Below are 20226 nucleotides of genomic sequence, written 5' to 3'. Positions count from 1 at the left end.
TTTGTAAAATTGAATACAAGACTAGACAAGAATCCATTATTTAACCCCCAACATAGAAAAAATACATGTACTTGAAATTGTTCAATCTCTTGAGATCTCTATTCTATAAAAACATGTATGTTATAAAATTGTATATTGTACATGTATACAACAAAGTTGATGGAAATTGTACAGTAGAGTTCCAAAAACTAGCCCTAATGTGGACCGAAGGGTGGCCGAGTTTGTGAAAATGCCGGGTTATCGGGAATGAAGTTAAAAAAGAATAAATACAAGTGTTTCCTCAGAAAATACTGTACTGTACTTGTATGTATTGTTTGCTTGAGAATACAACAGAGAATAAACTGCCCAAATACCCTTAAACAAGAGAAAAGTATGTGCTTCATGAAGGCATAGAGCCTTTACTACATGAAAATGAAAATGAATGAATACACAGTGTACAGTAATTTACCTGAAAGACAGACCTCAGAAAAATACTTTATGAGGCATAAAGCTGTCTATAATGAAAATTAACTAAGGGTTTTTCACCCTGCCAGGGTGTGGCCGAGTTATACGGACTACCTGGTTATCAAGTGCTGAGTTTTCGGGACTCTACTGTATAAAGTGTAGGCACAAAAAGAAGAAAATTACATATGCTCATCAGTACATCACTTATCTTCAATTTGTTAAAAAACTTGTCCATCTTGGTTTGTTCTGATGCCATTTTTCTGCCTATTGAATACAACAATCGCTTGAAATTAGCAACATCATGTACAGTACAGCCTGGTCATTTATGCTAATACTTAACAGGAGGGTCTTCACAACTTGGAAAGATTCCATGGCCTTGCTAAATTTTAGCATTATACTTGGACCAGTGTCAGAATGTCCATCAGGTGGCTTCTCCTTAATTGTATTGCCGTGTTGACACTCTTCATACAATTTCTCAATCATACATATCATCTGAGATATAACAAATGCATCGTCGAGCTCTACAAATTCCCAAAAATACCCAACGATGAAAAATCACAAAGTTTACAATGGATGGAACTAGAAAAAATCTGTTATTCCAAGTTATAGATCTGCTAAAATGACATAAAATTACATTGATTTGGCAGGACCCGAGAAAAAATCCATTGTTCTGTGATCTGTTAAAACAAGATTCTACTGTATATTTTTTTTCAACATATAATGCATTTTAACTATTAAGAAATCTATCTATTAAAGTATGAACAGTGTTTTTTCTATAAAATAATTCTGAATATCCTGAAATTATTTCCTTTAAGTGCCCTCATTGTATTTTAAATTATTTAATTATCAGAATATAGTTTTGCTTATAAACTTATTTGTTATATAATTTTATAGATTTGAAAGTATTAAATGAGCTTGCATCTTTGACAAAGACTGTCACAAGCCAAATTATCAGTCTACTCATTATATTTCTTGATGTACAGATACACGACTTTGCTAGAAAAGCTTTACAATAGTTTAAAATATTTTTAAGCAGCAAATTCTATTGAATCTTAGTCCTAATTGTAGTATATTATAATGATAAATTGCTCAATAAATGAAAATAAATGGCCAAAACATGTTATAGATTTACAGAAATGGCCATGGTGAAAAGTTTTGCATCCCAGCTGCTTAATAAAATATGTAATTACCAACAACCAGCATGAATTAGAATTAACTAATCAAAAAAAGAAATGCTTTTCTTCATTTTTAACAGTCATCATGTTCAAATAATAATAGATCTCAAAAAAATGTATTTTTCATAAATAGGTATTAAAAAATTTGACAATTTTAATAAAACTCCAACTCATAAATCAATAATAAACTAAATGTAATCTTTATGTGTGAAATATCTATTTGTGTAAAATTACATTCAGAAGGCTTTCTTTTAATAAAAGTCAGTCTTCTAGAGCTAAACCATATCAAAAATGTTTCAATTCTTAATAAATTCTTCCTAAAGAAACTAATTGAAACCTTATTTTTCATCTTAAAAAAGACCCAATGTAAAATTTATTGGAAGACAAATAGCTTTTAAATAAATTCAACAATTATAAATATTATTCTTAAAAACCTCAATTCAAAAATACAGAATATCCTTCAAAAACTATCAAATCAAATTACCTTGTGACTATTGCTAAGTGAGGCGGATTCATGCAAGCACCCATGAAAAGAACTAAATTCTCATGCCTTGTTTTTCGAAACGTTGCTACCTACAAAATAAATAATTTAAAAGTTATTAATGTATTTAGTTTAAACTTAATAATTATAAATTTAGAATGAAATTTATTTTAATTAATTTACTTAAAAATAATGTAATAGATTTTTACAACAGCATAATGTAAATTTACCTCTTGTTTAAATGTTTCAAGCGTTTTTTTGTCATCTACATGATCCATATTTAGCACCTTGATGGCAACACTGCCATGCCAATTACCTCTTTAAAGAAAAACAATATTTGTAAAAGGAAAAGTAGAAATAATTTAGTTTAGTTTTATCTTTTCTAACAATAAAGCATTTACAGAAATATATATATTTCTGTAAATGCTTTATTATTAGAAAATATTTATATATATTATTTAAGGATTCTCTTAGAATTCTTGTCACATTAACTTTGTAAGAATTAATGCATAACAAAATATTTTTAATCTTATTTTTCTAATAAAATATACTATGCACGTACATCACTGTTTTTAAATCTTTATTGTTTAATTATATATCACATTCCTATTTAATTATATGTCTAAATTCATTATATAGTTTCACTTAAACATTTGTTTCCCTCTGATAAATATAATAATATTCTTTCAGAAAACATAATCAGAATTTCTATGACATATGCTCTGTTCTAATCTTACTCCCTTCTCTTTGCTTTCCCAGAATTAAACGGCGTAAAATAGACTCTGCCAAGCTGTTAATTGCCACAACTTCAGAAAGTGTGTGAACAATAAAAAAGAAGTACTAATTTTTTATAATAAAAAGCAGAAAATAAACTATAAACATTCAATAAAAACTGTAATACAGATAGCTCTCGATTTACGCCGGTTCAATTTATGCCGATTCACAATAACGTCGCTGCGCAATTCGCTGTTTCGAGGTGTAATTCACCGATTTTCCCTATGCTAGACTGATTTTCATTTCAGTGTTGACGTATTTACCGAGCCGCAACATTGTACATATGTTAAAACAAAGATTTTTATTATATATATTTATTTTTTCTGTTAAATATTATTGGGTATGTATACATTTGCATTAAATTAATATTAAAATACTAAGCTTTTAGGTACCCACGAGTCAAGATATTAAACTTAATAAACCAATAAATGGCGTCTGAATCCATAGCACCAATGAATGTATCTCATATCAGTTCATTCAGGAAAACACCTTACGACACAATAGCACTTCCGGCGATCACAAATTATCATTAGTGAGACAAATCTACTTCTCATTGGCCAGACGATATTTATATCTCCTTAGCCACCTTGAATTTTTCTGCTCAAACTGACCTTATATGTGCACTACGCTGACCGGTGGTCGACCAATCAGTGTCTTCGCTCGTCTGTAGCTCTACGTCGGGTTAACGTATCCTTTCAACTAAGGAAAGTTTGACGGATGAAGTTTGTGAGTTAGACAATGTTGGGAGCGAAGTGCAAATGTAAAAATGAGCATCATATTCGACCATATTACGAAATTCTTAATGAAAAAAATCAAAAATGTAAACAATTAAAGATGGATACTTTTTTCCGAAAAATGTAAGAAATTCAAAACTAAAATTTTTAAATAAAAACATTTTACTTTATTTTATGATAAAATATATTTTAAAAATTAAAAATTTATATGTATTTTGTATTATATTGTATTAATAAACAAAATTATTAGCTTATTTTTCACTTATGTAGAACCTAACCCTATACCTCACTATAAATACAGGTTCGTTTTACGCCAATTCGATTTGCGCCGGCTTTTGTAGGAACGGAAATGTGGCATAAACCGAGGGCTACCTGTACTAAGAGTTTGCCTTATAAAACTAAAGCAGAGATTCAATCATCATTACTGACATTCTAGATGACTGAAATAAAGTAGCCAGTAAACCAAAACTTCCAGATAATAACTTAGCATATTGATACAGTAGAGTCTCGAAAACTCGGCACTCGATAACCTGGCAGTCCAGATAACTCGGCCACACNTAAAGTAATTTTCTGAGGTCTGTCTTATCAGGTAAATTACTGTACACAGTGTATTCATTAATTTTCATTTTCATGTAGTAAAGGCTCTATGCCTTCATAAAGGACGTACAGTAGAGCATCGATTATCCGACCCCCAATTAACCATCACCTCAGTTAACCAACCACGTTCTAGTCGGCAAATTCAAATGTCCGCTAGTGATGTGGCGCTACAATATTTGGCTGTCTTGGCTACTTTAATATTATTTTTAGGGGTTTTAGCTGGCAGCACTAGATTGACCATGAAAAGGAACCAGTATTTAAACGAGGCTTAATTTTCTAATTTTTAACGATACAATAGCGACGATTATTATTTCTAAAAAAAAATTTGATGGGTTTAACTTGGAGGAAAATTCAACGCAAAGTAGGTTAATAGCGATATACTAATATACTAATTACATGGGATATAATAATATACTACACTAATAATGGATTTTTTCATACTTTTCGGTTATTCAACTTTTCAATTATCCGACCAACCCCAGTACCCATTGAGTCGAATAATCGATGCTCTACTGTACTTTTCCTTTGTTTAAAGGTATTTGGGCAGTTTATTCTCTGTTGTATTCTCAAGTAAACAATACATACAAGTACAGTACAGTATTTTCTGAGGAAACACTCATACTTATTTTTTTTAACCCCATTCCCAATAACCTGGCATTTTCACAAACTCAGCCAACCTTCGGTCCACATTAGGGCGAGTTTTCGAGAGACTACTGTATTTTGAAGTATTATTATTAACCTGATTATTTTCAAGTTTCTTTCCCACAGACCAATGAAAGGATTGCATGAAAATTGGTTTATCGTACTCCAAGCATGTATAACTTTTTGAATTATGTCTATAGTATATGGACATACAGAAACCATTGTGAAAATTGACTTTATGCAATAACATATTCTTTAACATTTTTGTGGGATTTTTCAATCTAACTTAATACAGTATAGTCACTGCATCATCTTCAAACCAATTAACAGGCATGAGTAAACAAATTGAAAGCACATGGCACCGTATAAGTTGTATAAAATCTGTAATGTTTAAATCACATATAACAAATAAAATTTTGTAAAAATACAATAACACCCAGCAATCCAGTATTTTCAATAATCTGGCATCACTCTGCTCCTTTAGGTGTGGTACCTAAAGGAGCAGAGTTCTGCATTACAAATACTGCATTAGTTCTGCTATTTTGAAGTATATCTTGACTAAAATTTTGATTATACTTAAAATAAATTCTAACAATTTTAAATAGAAATAAAATAGGCTATGTTAATTGCAAGAAACATAAATTTAATTTTTGATGAGATTATTTCAGTTTCTTGTTTATGGAAGAGCTACTGCAATAAAAATTGTTTTTACAAAGAATTAAATACACATCAAAAATTTTGTTTTTCTGAAAGAATAACTTCAAGTTTGTAAAAATAAGTCTTAAACTTGCCAAATAAGCAGTCCCTTAAATCTTAAGGAATAAAATATACAGAAAAAATAATAGATTTATGCTCAATAATAATACTTGTAAACGGTTCCAAATCTTCCTGTTCCCAATCTGTCAATAATTTCTAATTCATCGTAAGGAATATCCCATTCTCTTAATGACAGCTGAAAATAAAACATTACATAAGTAATATTTTCATTATTATAATATATTGGGTGCAGAATATATCAAGTCATGCAAACAAGATTGGAAGAAAATTAAAGTGGTCCCACAAAAATTTTTGATAGAAAAATATTATGGCAATAGCCACAAAATGTTACTATAAAATGGAGTAGCATCTTGATTAAGTCTATAACCATTAATTGTGGTAATTCACAAATATGGGAATCCCATTCTTATTATATTTGTCAATTTGGACATAAATTATTAATAGGACTGTTAAACTGGTTAAGTTTAACAGTCCTATTAATTGTATTTCTTAAAAATGATAGCCATTGTAACCCTGCTGAGGAGGGGTGCGATAGCTCAAAACACAGTCGTAAACAAAAGTATGTGTACAGGAGGCTCAATAAAGAAAGTGTTTTCTTTAAGAACTTTTGCTCAATTTTGCATTAATACTTAACACCAGTTTAACAGTATTATTAATAATTTATGTCCAAGTTGACAAATACAACAAGAATTGAAATAAAGACAATAAGGCAATAATAATTATGGGAATCCCATGTTTAAAACTAAATTTTGAAAGTTATTTATTTTGTTTCCAATCAATTTGGTCACTTGTTACATCACTGCCCACTTAAATGATTATACACTTGTAGTAGAAATAAGTCTATCTTGCTTATCACACCATGGTTTTGATTTTTATAAAAAACCAAAACCAGAATGGTGCTTTAAAAAGAACCAAAACATTAAATCCATTTGTATTTCAAATCTCTTTCCAATGCTATTTAAAGGGTAAAATTTCCTGTCGCCTTAAATTTGAAAGAAATATTCACTTGTTCTCAATAAAGAAAATTAATTAACTGTATTTAAAAACATTTTCAAACTGTCTCAATTAAATTTCTTTTTAAAAAATTTGGAAAGTCATTAATAATTTGAGACAATATTTTATCACTTTCATTCATCTTCAATGTCCTGAGTACCAAGTAGTAGTACACTGCACTTCATATACATCACACTGGGGAAGTAAATAGATTTCCTTGCACATTTCATATGTATTCCAAAAAAAATTATCATCAAAAAGGAAATTGAAATTGTGTGTTTTGTTTTCACTTGTCTTATTTTATTTCTTAATCATATAAAAAAGTTTTGAATAAGCTTGAATATGATTTATATGATTCTTAAACACTATGTAGTGTAATAAATTCACTTTTCAAGCATTTCAAACACTTGGCGTTCTATCGTCTTTATTTAGTTTGGTTGATACGTGTTTAAAATACATGTTTCGGGTGTAATATGCCCCTCTTCAGCCAGCTAAAATTATATCAAAAAATACATATAGTATGTAAAAGGATAAAAAACATACAAGTGGTAAAGATATTTTAGAACATATCTCAGAATTTTTTATAAACTGGGTATCATAGATGAATACAGTACATATTTATACAGCTTACACATTTACTGTCTATCTTCATTGTTTCCTTTTGGGTGTATTTTTTAATATAATTTTAGTTGGCTGAAGAGAGGCATGTTACACCCGAAACATGTATTTTAAACACGTATCAACCAAACTAAATAAAGACGATAGAATGCCAACTGTTTGAAATGTTTAAAAAGTGAATTTATTATACTACATAGTGTTTAAGAATCAAAAAAGAGTCACAACACGGTTTCAGATTATCAAAGCTTTTTATATTCTGAAACATATATTCCTATCAAATACATAAGTTTACAATTGCAATAAAAATTTACATTTTATGACAGAATAAATTTTGTGGCAAATTTTCACAGATTTCACAACTAAATGAAAAGCACAATAGGGTTTGTGAATTTATTTATAATAAATTTCCGGCAAACCTCTCCATTTTTGACGATCGCCAGATTAGTAGAGATTTCTAGGAGTAAAATTAAAGTTACAAAAATAAAATCTTTGTGTAAGTTACCAAAATAAACTGATTCTGTTGAAAAAAATAAAAATAACTGATTAATCAACATACAAACATACCAAACAATTAGTTCTAATTCCCACAGTTTGTGAACTAAGGCACGATGGGTTGTAACTTGGCAGATGTTTAGCATTGCTAAACATTCAACACATCAAAGTTTAGCATTGGTTAAACTCTGTACGACATGTACTGTACACAGTTATCGAAATCAAAGAAACTTTAATCAAACTGGAATATAAGTCAAGGCTTGAATTTAGCTCCGGAGTGAGTTTTGCCCCCTTTAAGACTGGGAAAAATATCAACTAATATTCGGGCAGATACAACCATTAATTTGTTTGTAAAATTTTGTTTAATTTTGCATGCTAGTGTGCAATAATTTTTGGGAAAATTTGGGTCTTGAAAATATTCTACACTCCTGCATTATATGTCTTTTATATTATATATATTATATTATATTTATGCTTTATTTAAGTGTATAATTTAAATTAAATCAAATGAAAAGAGTAATTTTTTTGTATTCAAATAAAAATAATTTAAATTTTGAATTAATTTCAGAAAATATACTGTATAATTACATTATTGAATATTGTAAACATGATGAAATTGTTTTCAAAAATGTGAAGTGCAGTGTACAAAATGATACTCTCTATGGAACTCAAATGTGTTCTCAATAACACTATATTCTTAGTGTAAGAAAATACATATGCAGCAATTCATGCAAAAGTCTCTATACATAGAGAATTGTATTTTCCTTTTATTGCAGATGATATACCTCAGAATCACCATACCTCTGCCCACTTGATTTTTACTCGTGGAGGTACCGAAAACCATAGTATACAAGATAAAAATACAAAACAAGGATTTTCCAAAGGAATGCATACAAGATGCACATGCCTGATGAATTAATAAATGGGAAAGATGCTTTTTCATACAATATTATTGTAATAGAATAAAGATATCATTTTACTATCATAGGGACTTCAATCACCAATTATTTTTATGTATATGTTACTGCTAAAGCTTAAAAGCCATTAATGTGTACATTACCTAGCTAATTTGCAGATTAATTAGGGTGATCCGTTAAATTTGCGAAAATTGTTTCATTTCTCGAATTACGTAGGTAATGTTCAATTTCTCGAATTACGTAGGTAATGAATTGTGTAGGTAATGTGCAGAGTATCTAGGTAATCTGCACATTACCTACTAGGCACTCGGTAAAGTGAAAATAAGATCTTTGCTGGAACAATAGCAACATTTCTGTACACTTAAATTAACATAATGTTATTTATTTAATTTTCGATATCTAAAGAATCGAGTTAATACAATCAAACAATCAACAAATTAGTTAATAGAATCAATCATCAATCAAGTAAAAACCTGTAATACAAAAAATCAAACAGTTTAAAATATTATTACAATTAGGGAAATGGGGGATTATATAAATTACCACCTATGAAATTTTGGAACTTTGAGTATATATCTGAACTGAGGGGACCGAGACGAGTTCAACGATACCCTACTTTTGGACCAGAGACGAAAAGTAAAAAAGTTATCATACTTTTGCCGACGATCGCATGATAAAATTGTGCATTAATGTTACTTTTGGTGACTAAAATGGCGGCTCATCTCTGATTCCAGCAAACCGAAGAAAGGAAACAGTGGGGACGCACGTTCTAACCTAACCTAACCTTTATCTAATAAATTACCATAATTATTACCAACCAAATTATTAGAATAGGTTAGATTAGGTTAGAACGTACGTCCCCACTGTTTTCTTTCTTTGGTTTGCTGGAATTGGAGATGAGCCGCCATTTTAGTCACCATAGGTAACATTAACCAATTGTGCTTACTTATTAGTGCAGTCTAAAGATTGGTGACTGAATTACATAGCAATTGGTTTTTGTAATAAGCACACCTATTTGTGCCACATTTATTTGTGGCAAAAATCTTATTTTCACTTTACCGAGTGCCTAGTAGGTAATGTGCAGATTACCTAGATACTCTGCACATTACCTAGTAATTTGAGAAATGGAACAATTTTCGCAACTTTAATGAATCACCCTAGTTAATCTGCAAATTAGTTAGATAATTTACACGTTAACGGCTTTCGAGCTTTAGTGGTAACATATATATCTCATTGCTAGATGGTCTTTCTTCAAATCAAAAATTTATAATTAAACATTTTGATAAAATCTCTTTTAAAGCATCACATATTTAAAATAAAACAGTTTAAACTTTTTAATTTATAAATTATAATAATCAAAAGTATACTTACACTATTCTGCCTGGGCCAAGACCGCTCGCTGGCATCTACGTCAGAGACTTGGCTATCTTGCGAGTCAACACGTCCAGCCAGTGTCTTTTCGGAATCAGTCTAAGAACCAAAATCCATACAAATCAGTCAACATAATACTTAAATATTATAATTTCAGAACTGATTCTACAATACTTTAGTTAAGATATTAATAGCAGAGACTTGTTATTAACTCATTTTAGTAAAATTGAATAGTAGAAACTCCATTCAAATCCAAATTAACAGATATCTGCATTAAATTTTTTGAGATTAAAGTTATCTGCTAAAGAGAGTGAATTAAAATAGAATTTTCAATAAGAATTATAGAACTAACTGCTTGATTTTGAGTGAAACGAGCCAAAAGTAGTTTAATACATCATCTCATTATCCAAGTTTCTTTGCATTTAAATTGATTTAAAATTACATAGCATTTGAAAACAAAACTTGAATTCAAAAACAATTATAGAGGTGAGTACTTGATTACTTGCTGTTCTCCCAATTAGTTGTATGTTCTTTGGAACTTATGCTAAGTTTCAAAGAACATGCAATTATATAAGACTTTTCTAAGTTTATATCAGGTATTTATTTAGTTACAATCACTCAAAATGACACAATGGAAATACACAAAGTGGCAATATTGAAAATAAAGTTTTATATTAAAGTCACAAAATAATAAAATGGTTACTACATTCAACTTCCATACCAGAGTGGATGTATATAAATGATAATTACACACCAGTAAATTTTCAATCACCAGTAAAGAACTTTAATACTTAAATTTTAGACAATTTGTCTAAAAATTAATTATATTATAGTTCTTTACTAGTGATTTAAAGTTTTTAAAATATATAATTATCATAATAATATGATATAGTAACAGAATATATGGCAAATTCTTTGCAGAACTTGTATATTTACAGCAGATCTAGTTTACAGCCATTTCAAAAAGAGATAGAAAAACCAAAACATTTTGAATTTGCATTTATTTTTCTTATTTGTATAACTGATTTTATTAGTAAGTATTATAAATACTATAATAAATAACACAAAATTTTTAATTATATGCCATTTAAATAATCCTGTAAGTTGTAGAAAACTAAAACTATTTGGCCCATTTGTATCTTCAGGATATTTTATTTAAAATGTTTTATTTAAAAACTTAGATAGAAGGTTTGTACAATATTTTCCAACAATATTGTATCTGATTTTCTACAGAATTATGCATACTGTCAAGAACTCTACAAAAATTATTAAAATTTTTACAAGCCAAACCAATAGGCAATGTTTTTGTTATGGAATTTCTTTTCCGGGAATCCATCAGTAAAATTACGACCTTATTTTTGCACTGTCAAGGATCTCATTACAAAATATAGATGAATCCATATATCAACAGCAAGTTTTGAAGCTTGTGAACATTCTATGTTATGTTCCTCCTTTCAATTTATCAGCAACACATGTTTACAAAAACGTGGAGTCTAATGGGCAGTCTTCTCTCAGAAACTTACGTGAGATGATTGTGCACAGTTTAAAACAACAAATTTTGCCAATATTTCTGCCTAAAAGTGTATTCCAAACATTATAGAATAAAAAAGATACATGGCAACCTGCTGATACAGAAAACGCAACCAAATATAGAGATCTTTTTAACACTTATAAACAATAATCCCTTCACACAATATCTTGAGCTAGAACACTCAAGCAATTTTGGGGGCATTTCTTAGAGTCAACTTCTGGCTTATTGGTGATGAATGAATAAAAACAAGCATCTTCTACAAACAAACTCATATACCACTCTTTATTCCAGCAAGCTCTGGTGATCCATTCTATTAAAAAATAGCTTCATTTAGGGTGCTTACAAAAAGATCATTTACACACTGTTCATGTTTGGAATACACTTTAAAAGAGTTAAAAAAGGTTAAAGTCAGTAGCAGTATTGCATTGTTATCAAAAAACTCTTGTTAAATCTTTCTTCAACCCACAACCACACCTTATCAAAACTATTACCCAAATGGTATCCAGCAATACAAACACACAAGTTTACAATCCATTACACAATTGTTGAATATAATTGTACATTGTACAGCTTATACATAAAAATAGCAAGCATCATGGGGCTAAATTAGCCTATGAACACATCCCTTGTATATAATACAAGGTATTACATAATGGAAAAGATGAGACTGATGAACATGAGACACCAGAAATGTATAGAATTCCAGTGAGGGACAAAAGATTCAAAAAAAGACCTAAATAAATTTCCTCAACTAAACACTATAAATAAGAGGCTACAAGAACATCAGTATGATACAGATCATGGAAAACGCAGCACAACCCTGTCTGTTTACGCCTCAAAAAATGACACACGTGTAGATCTCATAAATGTGGCTATAATCAAATGACCAATATGCCAACCACCTCAAAACTTTGCAAGCATTGGAAATTCACAAATCCAAAATTAAAAGACTTGCATAAACTTCAGGACGAGAAAAGTGTGTCATAGGTCTAGAAGTGCTTTTACAATAAACTGGAGTAATCTGTTATAGTTTAATATTTTATTTTGCAATTATGTAATAAGCATTTTTTGAAATACAGGTCTCCCCTATATACAAACAGATTAGGTTCCCAAGGTTTTGTCCTACATCAAAATATTCATAAGTCAAAAACTAATCTAAAAAGTACATTTGTACACAAAATAAACACATATTATTAGTGTTTGAGACTTCAATGTACTTAATACAACATATTACATTCATTTACATGCTTGCTACTACTTATTAACAGGTATTTCAAATGCATTTTTCTATCTAATGCACTTAGTTTTATAATGTCAAGTTTTGTTTCCACAGTAATAGAGCAACAATTCTTGCATTTATCTCAATTAGTAGATTTACTATTACCTTTCAGACACATTTCTGAAGCACTAATCGTAAAAGTTCATAAAATTAACAATAACAATAAACACTGTTACTCCAACATTACCAACTTTGACACAACCTCACAAATGGTGATGGAACATCAATTTGCATGAAAACAAAAAATGACAATATACAACAGAAATAAATCCACGTTAATTATTTATTAAAAATTTATTATTTATTACCGGCCAGACTGACTTCGACACCTCCCACAAACATCAAGAGAACTTCAGAATCTGCATGAAATTTAAATTTTAGACATATGGTCAAACTGTTCCTAAATCTGAAAGTTTGTAAGTAGAATGTTCACAAGTAGTAGAACTCCTGTATTTGCAGTTTTTTCATTTTAATTTTTTGCATATATTGATTAATACAAAAATTTATTAATGTATATCTGATGGTCAATCAGATATTTGTTTTATATTAAAAATTTATTAACATATTTATCAGCTTTTCTTTACACTTTACTGTAAAGCTTATAAAATTTAAAAAAAATTTTTTTACATATCTTGTTCTTCTACGCATTTCAAGTTTAGAACACTATTTGTGCTGATGTAGATCTGATTGGGAACAAAAATGTATGTCAGTATATATACTTTTGTTATAATAAATATCTTACTGAATTTATAAAGGTATCTGTGGTGTTCTAGTAACATTTTTCTTTGTGGGCATGTTGAGAACCATGCCTTGGCTACAAAAGTGCCAGACACAAAAGCCCCACATACGAGAATCATGGATGTCATTAACTGAATGACTCCTAATATGCCAAATTGGACGTGAGCTAAAAGCAATCATATGCCATACAAACTACGTTGAGAGCATATGTGGAAATGTACTGATTTAATATTATAACTGAGTTTTTCAGACACACTTTCTATTACCATTGTCTACAATACTAAACTTACTTCTCTTTTCCCAAAATTAATCCACATAATAAGGATGTTGGAGGGGAACACCCTGTATAATGATATTTTTTGATGAATGATGAATTTGTAATAATATTTTATCATAAAACTGCCTTATGTTTTATCTGTTAAATATACATATAAATTTAACAGAGAACAAAATGAAACAGATAATTGGTAAATACTATTCAATTATTTTCGTAATAAGTAAATTTTTAACTTACGCTTCCAGAAGTACCAGAAACGGTTTTATCACTATCATTGGACTTCTGCGTCTCTATCATTTCGCTATCGATGAAAGGCTTCGTTTCTAAAGTTACGTCTTTATTTAAATCAGAGACATCTGTAAATATGTAAGATAAATTACTTTTCAGTTTTGTATAACTACAATTTCTTTACATTAAAAATAATTTTAATGTTAAAACTTCAGAAATAATTTACATTTTAACATCTAGACATAGGTTTCTTAAACTTTTTTCATTTGTGGCTCCTCTTTTACCTGAGAAAAATTTATGCAACTCTCTGGTATACAAGTATATAAAATAGCATACAAATAAAATCATTTACTGATAAGAAATCATAAAACAATTTATTCCAAACTAAACTAATTGTTTGATGTACATATTATTTTACCATTCATTAAAGACAAAATCAAATTTGCATACTAATGAGATGGATGCGCTTGTTTAGTTTTATATAATGAATTAAATCTTACTTGAATATCTTATACCGCAGGCCACGTGATATCTCTGTCATTTTTGACATTTAAATCAAGTGACTTCATAATTGTAATGACAAAAATGCCACTTTATATAAATACATAGTACAAAATTTTACTGTTGAAAAATTTTAGTGACCTACACATTAGCAATCCCCTCTGGGGTTGTGACCCACAGTTTACAAAACTCTGCTCTATTATTAAACTATTAGCTGCACAACAAATGAGATATTCTATGTATGAATGCAGATAAATACTTTCATTTAAATAAATAATCTGTTGCTGAGAACCATTCTGTAAGAAAACATTAACCCAGAGCCTACTTCTCCTTATTTTAAATAAAAAACTATAATGTCTTATGACATCAAATAAACTCTCAATTTCCGAAAATGTCCTAAAGCACATTACATACAAGTAACAAACTTTCATATTAGAACACAAAATGCTTAAAACATCATTTTCTAATCACATAACAGTTAATATGTTTGTTAACTGATGGATGCTTTATATTTAGTAATACATGCCATACTGCACTATAAGGCATGATAGATAAGACACATCAGTAAAGAGATTTGCTTTTAAAACATCAAACAAAAGGTGCTCAATAAAAAACAAGGATAACTGTTAAAATTGTTTTCGACACTTCCATAAATTGAAAAATTAATGTATCACAAAGGTGTCTTTAGGCTTTCTGCAATAAGATGTTTTAGTACAAGATGATGCTACGATACCTCTTTGGGAGATTCTAACACAATTCTAACATTCTAATCAATCGCATTGTATTTGGAACATAACTGAGACTCTTCCTGCATACTTTTTCTTAAAGATACTCTAATAAACTTTTCAGACATAAAAACAAATTTTTCTTATACAGTCAAAGTCCATTAACATAAAGTTGAAGAGATTTTGTATTAATTAATGAGGATTGTATTAAGCAAACTTTACAAAATAATCATAGCCTCAAATGACAAAAGCCAAATTTTCCAGTTATTTCACTATCTTTTATCTTGTTTGGATGTGTTTAAAAATAATGAAACAAATAAACTTGCATTATTCCAAACATACACTTTATCAAGTCATGGTGGTTTAAAAAAGAATTGATGCTCATTCTTTGATAATGGTTAGATTTGGTAAAACGACAATTAAAGCTATTAAATATAAGAATCTAAGGTAGCCACCAATTTGAATCTGGGAGCCAAATATGTGTAAACCTTTACAATTTAAAAAATAACTTATTTACTTGGATTTAAATGGAAACAATTGGTTTTAATTTCAAAATTATGCACTAATTACAGTGTTTAATATTGTAATTTGGGTTTTTCACTATTTTCATTATTAAATGCTTAATTATAAAAAATATTTCATAAAACTACATATTTTTAATCAAAAGTTTTCCAATCAACATCAGTCAATACTAGATTATCATTGGCTGGTTTAATGCAGCTACACACAACAATAGTCACACACAACCCTTACAAAACTTAGATCCATAAGCATGTAAATTTTCATATATAATTATAAATTTTTATAGTTTAACAGTACAAAATAATTTAAAACAAGCACAAACACTAACAAACTTATATAGCAAGATGGACTTAAAAGAAAGACATAAAGAAGCAAGCGGCATTTTACCTGGAAAGTGAAACTGGTGAATTCTAGAATAAGATGACTGCATCTGCTGAGCGGAAGTAATGATAACGGCGGGAGACGAAGGCGTCGAAGAATTGCAGGAAGAAGTGTTAGACGAAGAATCTGGCGGAGGAAACGGAGGAATGTTGATGATCGGCTGCTGCCGGGACTTCTTTCGTTCTCGCCCACTCTCGCTCCGCAGGATGTTGGGACTGGTGACAGATGGAGTGTGAGACATGATGGGAGAATGGCTTCCTGCAGAGGCCGTTTGAGATTTAATTTTGTGAGCCGTTTAACAAATAAAGCATATATAGTTTATGTAAGAGAGATAAAACATATAAAGCATCAAAAGGAATAGTAAGTAACAAAAGAATTTGCAAAGCATTTAGAATAAGTTTAAGAATAAAATTTTTTTAATTGGTATCTAAACAAATAACTTAGAAATAATTAATAATTAAATTCAGAATTGACACTTATAGTATAATTTGCCAAAAACAAATTTGACTTCAGAACTTTTTCACTGCTTACATAAAATGTGACAAGTACTAGGACATCATGCAACTTTGTCATATCGCAACAGAATTAAGTGGAGCCACAAGGAAAGAAGTGATCCCTGCACCTGTTAGGCACAGAAGAGGCAATTCTTATACAGTACCTGAAGAACGCGGACAAGTGAACTCTGTATTTACCACCACAAAAGAGGCTATCCTGATACCTGCAGGTTACAGGAAACACAATCCTTGCACTGTCCAGGTACAAAGAGGCAATCCAAGAACAAAGCAATTGATGGCAACTGCTTTGTTCTTGTGTTTTGTTCATTTTTCATGCCTATTTTCCATTATGTGCATGTAATACTGTTTTTATTTTTGACCCCTATGCTTAAATTCTGTTAGCTGCACTCTTCACATCAGAGAGCAGAGACAATGTCACTGTAATACGTTTATATATCAAAAACAAAGTCATGGACTCCTATTTTTACTTTCCAAATACAGCAATTGGTTAAAAAATACCACCCCAAGATTTTTACATTTTTGGACTTGGAGACCTTGGAAAGTTGAGAAATGCAAAAACATTGAGTTTTTATCTGTACGTAAGGATGTTAAAGTGTGCATGTATGTTTGTATGTAGCACGATTTTGTTTACCCTCTTTGAAGCTTAATAACTCCTGTGCTTTTTGTCAAAAATTTCTGAAATTTTGCAGGAAGGTTTGTGTATTAGAAAGATATGTAATATTAAATTTTGTTGGTTTAATTAAGATCAACGAGTGGCAAGATAAAGCAGGTTGAGTGTACAGTAGAGCATCGATTATCCGAATATCGATTAACTAAAACATCAGTTAATCGAAAGTGTTCCAGTTGGCAAATTTAAATTACCACTAGTGCTGTGGCGCTGCAATATTCGGCTATGTCTTGGGCTACTCCAATATTATTTTTGTTGGTGTGCATGTTTTAGCTGCAGCACTGGCACTATCATAAGAGGGTATTTTTAACATGGGATAGGTTAATAAAGTTTTTCATACATAATCGGTTATCCGAAAAATTGATTATCTGAACAACCCAGTCTTGAATTGTTTCAGATAATTGATGCTCTACTGTATTTTTAGTAGAGTCAGACTTAATGACAATTTTACACGTTATTAGCATTTACAATTTTTTATAAAACCAATCCTTACACTCAAGATTAAGCTTTTTGCCTTTTTATAATAATTAAAAATGTAAACAGTTTTTTTAAATGAAGTATCATAACAGATAACACCACTAGAATTTTAAATGTTGCCAGGAAAGTTAGCAATTTGTTGCTGGATTTTTTTTTACATTTAAATGGATTCATATTACATTTCTGCATTCCTCATCACAATTAATAAAAAGTGACAAAGTTTTATCATTAAATTTTGAGAACTAACTCAATTCTATAAGTTCATACAAGAAGTGCTAGCAACTGTGAAATATCGCACAACAAAGTTGTGTGATTCCTGCAATATCACTTTGTTGTGCATGCTTGTGAAACAACCTTATATCTCAAAAACAAAGTCATGGATACCATTTTAAATTGTATTTTTAATACCAGTTTGCAATTAATGAAAAATGGCAAAGTTTTATAAAAATCTATCAAACAAATTTTGAGAACAAACACAATTCTGTAAGTCTCAGTGAAGACACTTCACTAACACTCCGCTTCAAATATAACTGTATGGTGATCAAGTGATTTCATTTAAGAATTGTTTCATGTGAATTAAACTTTTATGCATTGTCTGTAGATGGAGATTGGCATGAAAACAGGCATTATTCTCCCATATCTATAATTACAATAAAACAAAAAAGATCTGATGGACAAAAGTGTTAATGTGTTGTTTCAAGTTTGCACGAATTCAAATTCCATATTAGGAATGGACATTTGCATTTGTCAGATTTTAGTAAAAGTTGTTGTTTTTGGAAGTGCTTTAAAAGCACTAAAGAATGATGTTGCAAATGATATTATTAAGAAAAAAATAAAAATGAACATTCATCAGACCATATAATTCTCATATCTATTCACTAATAATAATGTTATTGTAAAAAGTTTCATCAAAAAATACAGTTTGATTGTTTCACAATGTTACTATTCGTTATTATTTTTACATTACCATCTCATGTTGAAGTGGTAGATTAAAGTATAAACTGACAAAATCTGAAGATAGATTTAACTGTCAAAAGGTACAGTAAACTATTTAAAATTACAAAGTAACTTGTAAAGAAATTTATTAAATTATCAAAAATTAAAGATCTTATATTATTATTGTATATCAACCACACATTACTGAAAGACTTTGTTTATTACACTGAACAAACATTTTCAACTCACTCAAGGGGACATCCTCGGTTATTGATGTTACATGAACTTTTACAATCATTCTTTAACAACTGTTCTTATCAAAACTCAAGGATTTTAAATTCAAAGTGTTTCGAACATCATGGTAAATTCAAAATATAGAAAATAGAAACCAATTAATTAGTCCATTACATATTGAAATTGAACTAATTAAACTAAATATAATAAATACAAATATAAGTATAATAATACAAGATTATACATCAATGGCATTAAATTATGAGTTATTTTTGATTATATACTTCTTATATTATTACTTGTATTATATTATATTATTACAGTAATGATACAATGAATTAACACGATAGTGCGTGTCAATTTTTAATACATCAAAATTTGATATCTGACCATCTACCTATCATCGTCTTTACCCCCGAAAAAGACCTTGATACGAGGATAAAGAACAAAGAACTCTACCGTAGAATAAATAATTCCTCAATTTGCCGTTTACGTTACGCTTTGTCGTCTTGTTTCTCTTGGAATTATTACTATACCTCAAGTTTGACAACTGATCAATTAGCTGACTATTTATACACCATTTTACTCGTTTTTATTGATAAATATCTTCCGACTAAAGAATATGTGAAAAAAAATAAAACTAGCAGGAAAGACTTCTTAAAGAATTTTATATCTGAACATACGCTCGCATTAATTAAACAGAAGAAAACTTTACTTAAAATAGTCAAAAATAAAAATTGGACTACTTTCGAAGAACGAAACAAACATTTAGAAGATATACATACCTTGAATAAACAAATTAGAAAAAATATNAAAAAAAAAAAAAAAAAAAAAAAAAAAAAAAAAAAAAAAAAAAAAAAAAAAAAAAAAAAAAAAAAAAAAAAAAAAAAAAAAAAAAAAAAAAAAAAAAAAAAAAAAAAAAAAAAAAAAAAAAAAAAAAAAAAAAAAAAAAAAAAAAAAAAAAAAAAAAAAAAAAAAAAAAAAAAAAAAAAAAAAAAAAAAAAAAAAAAAAAAAAAAAAAAAAAAAAAAAAAAAAAAAAAAAAAAAAAAAAAAAAAAAAAAAAAAAAAAAAAAAAAAAAAAAAAAAAAAAAAAAAAAAAAAAAAAAAAAAAAAAAAAAAAAAAAAAAAAAAAAAAAAAAAAAAAAAAAAAAAAAAAAAAAAAAAAAAAAAAAAAAAAAAAAAAAAAAAAAAAAAAAAAA

At 29.0% G+C, this 20226-nt stretch overlaps 1 protein-coding gene across 3 annotated transcripts in view; it reads right to left on the bottom strand.

Moving 5' to 3' along the window:
- Positions 1–20226, bottom strand: part of LOC111617974 (kinase suppressor of Ras 1-like) — a 100545-nt gene that overhangs the window by 13824 nt on the left and 66495 nt on the right. For 2 of the 3 annotated variants that reach the window (XM_023359382.1, XM_023359383.1), the window contains exons 9-14: positions 16204–16455; positions 14078–14196; positions 10016–10114; positions 5714–5799; positions 2331–2418; positions 2104–2192 (exon numbers count right to left, since the gene is read on the bottom strand). In XM_023359382.1, coding sequence (XP_023215150.1) covers positions 2104–2192; positions 2331–2418; positions 5714–5799; positions 10016–10114; positions 14078–14196; positions 16204–16455 — 733 coding nt within the window. The remainder of the gene's footprint in view (positions 1–2103; positions 2193–2330; positions 2419–5713; positions 5800–10015; positions 10115–14077; positions 14197–16203; positions 16456–20226) is intronic. The other variant, XM_023359384.1, reaches the window with a different exon arrangement.

This window comes from Centruroides sculpturatus, unplaced genomic scaffold (genome assembly GCF_000671375.1).
Source record: "Centruroides sculpturatus isolate CEXI.00-Female unplaced genomic scaffold, Cexi_2.0 scaffold218, whole genome shotgun sequence".
NCBI lineage: Eukaryota > Metazoa > Arthropoda > Arachnida > Scorpiones > Buthidae > Centruroides > Centruroides sculpturatus.
This window is presented reverse-complemented; position numbering and strand designations above follow the sequence as displayed.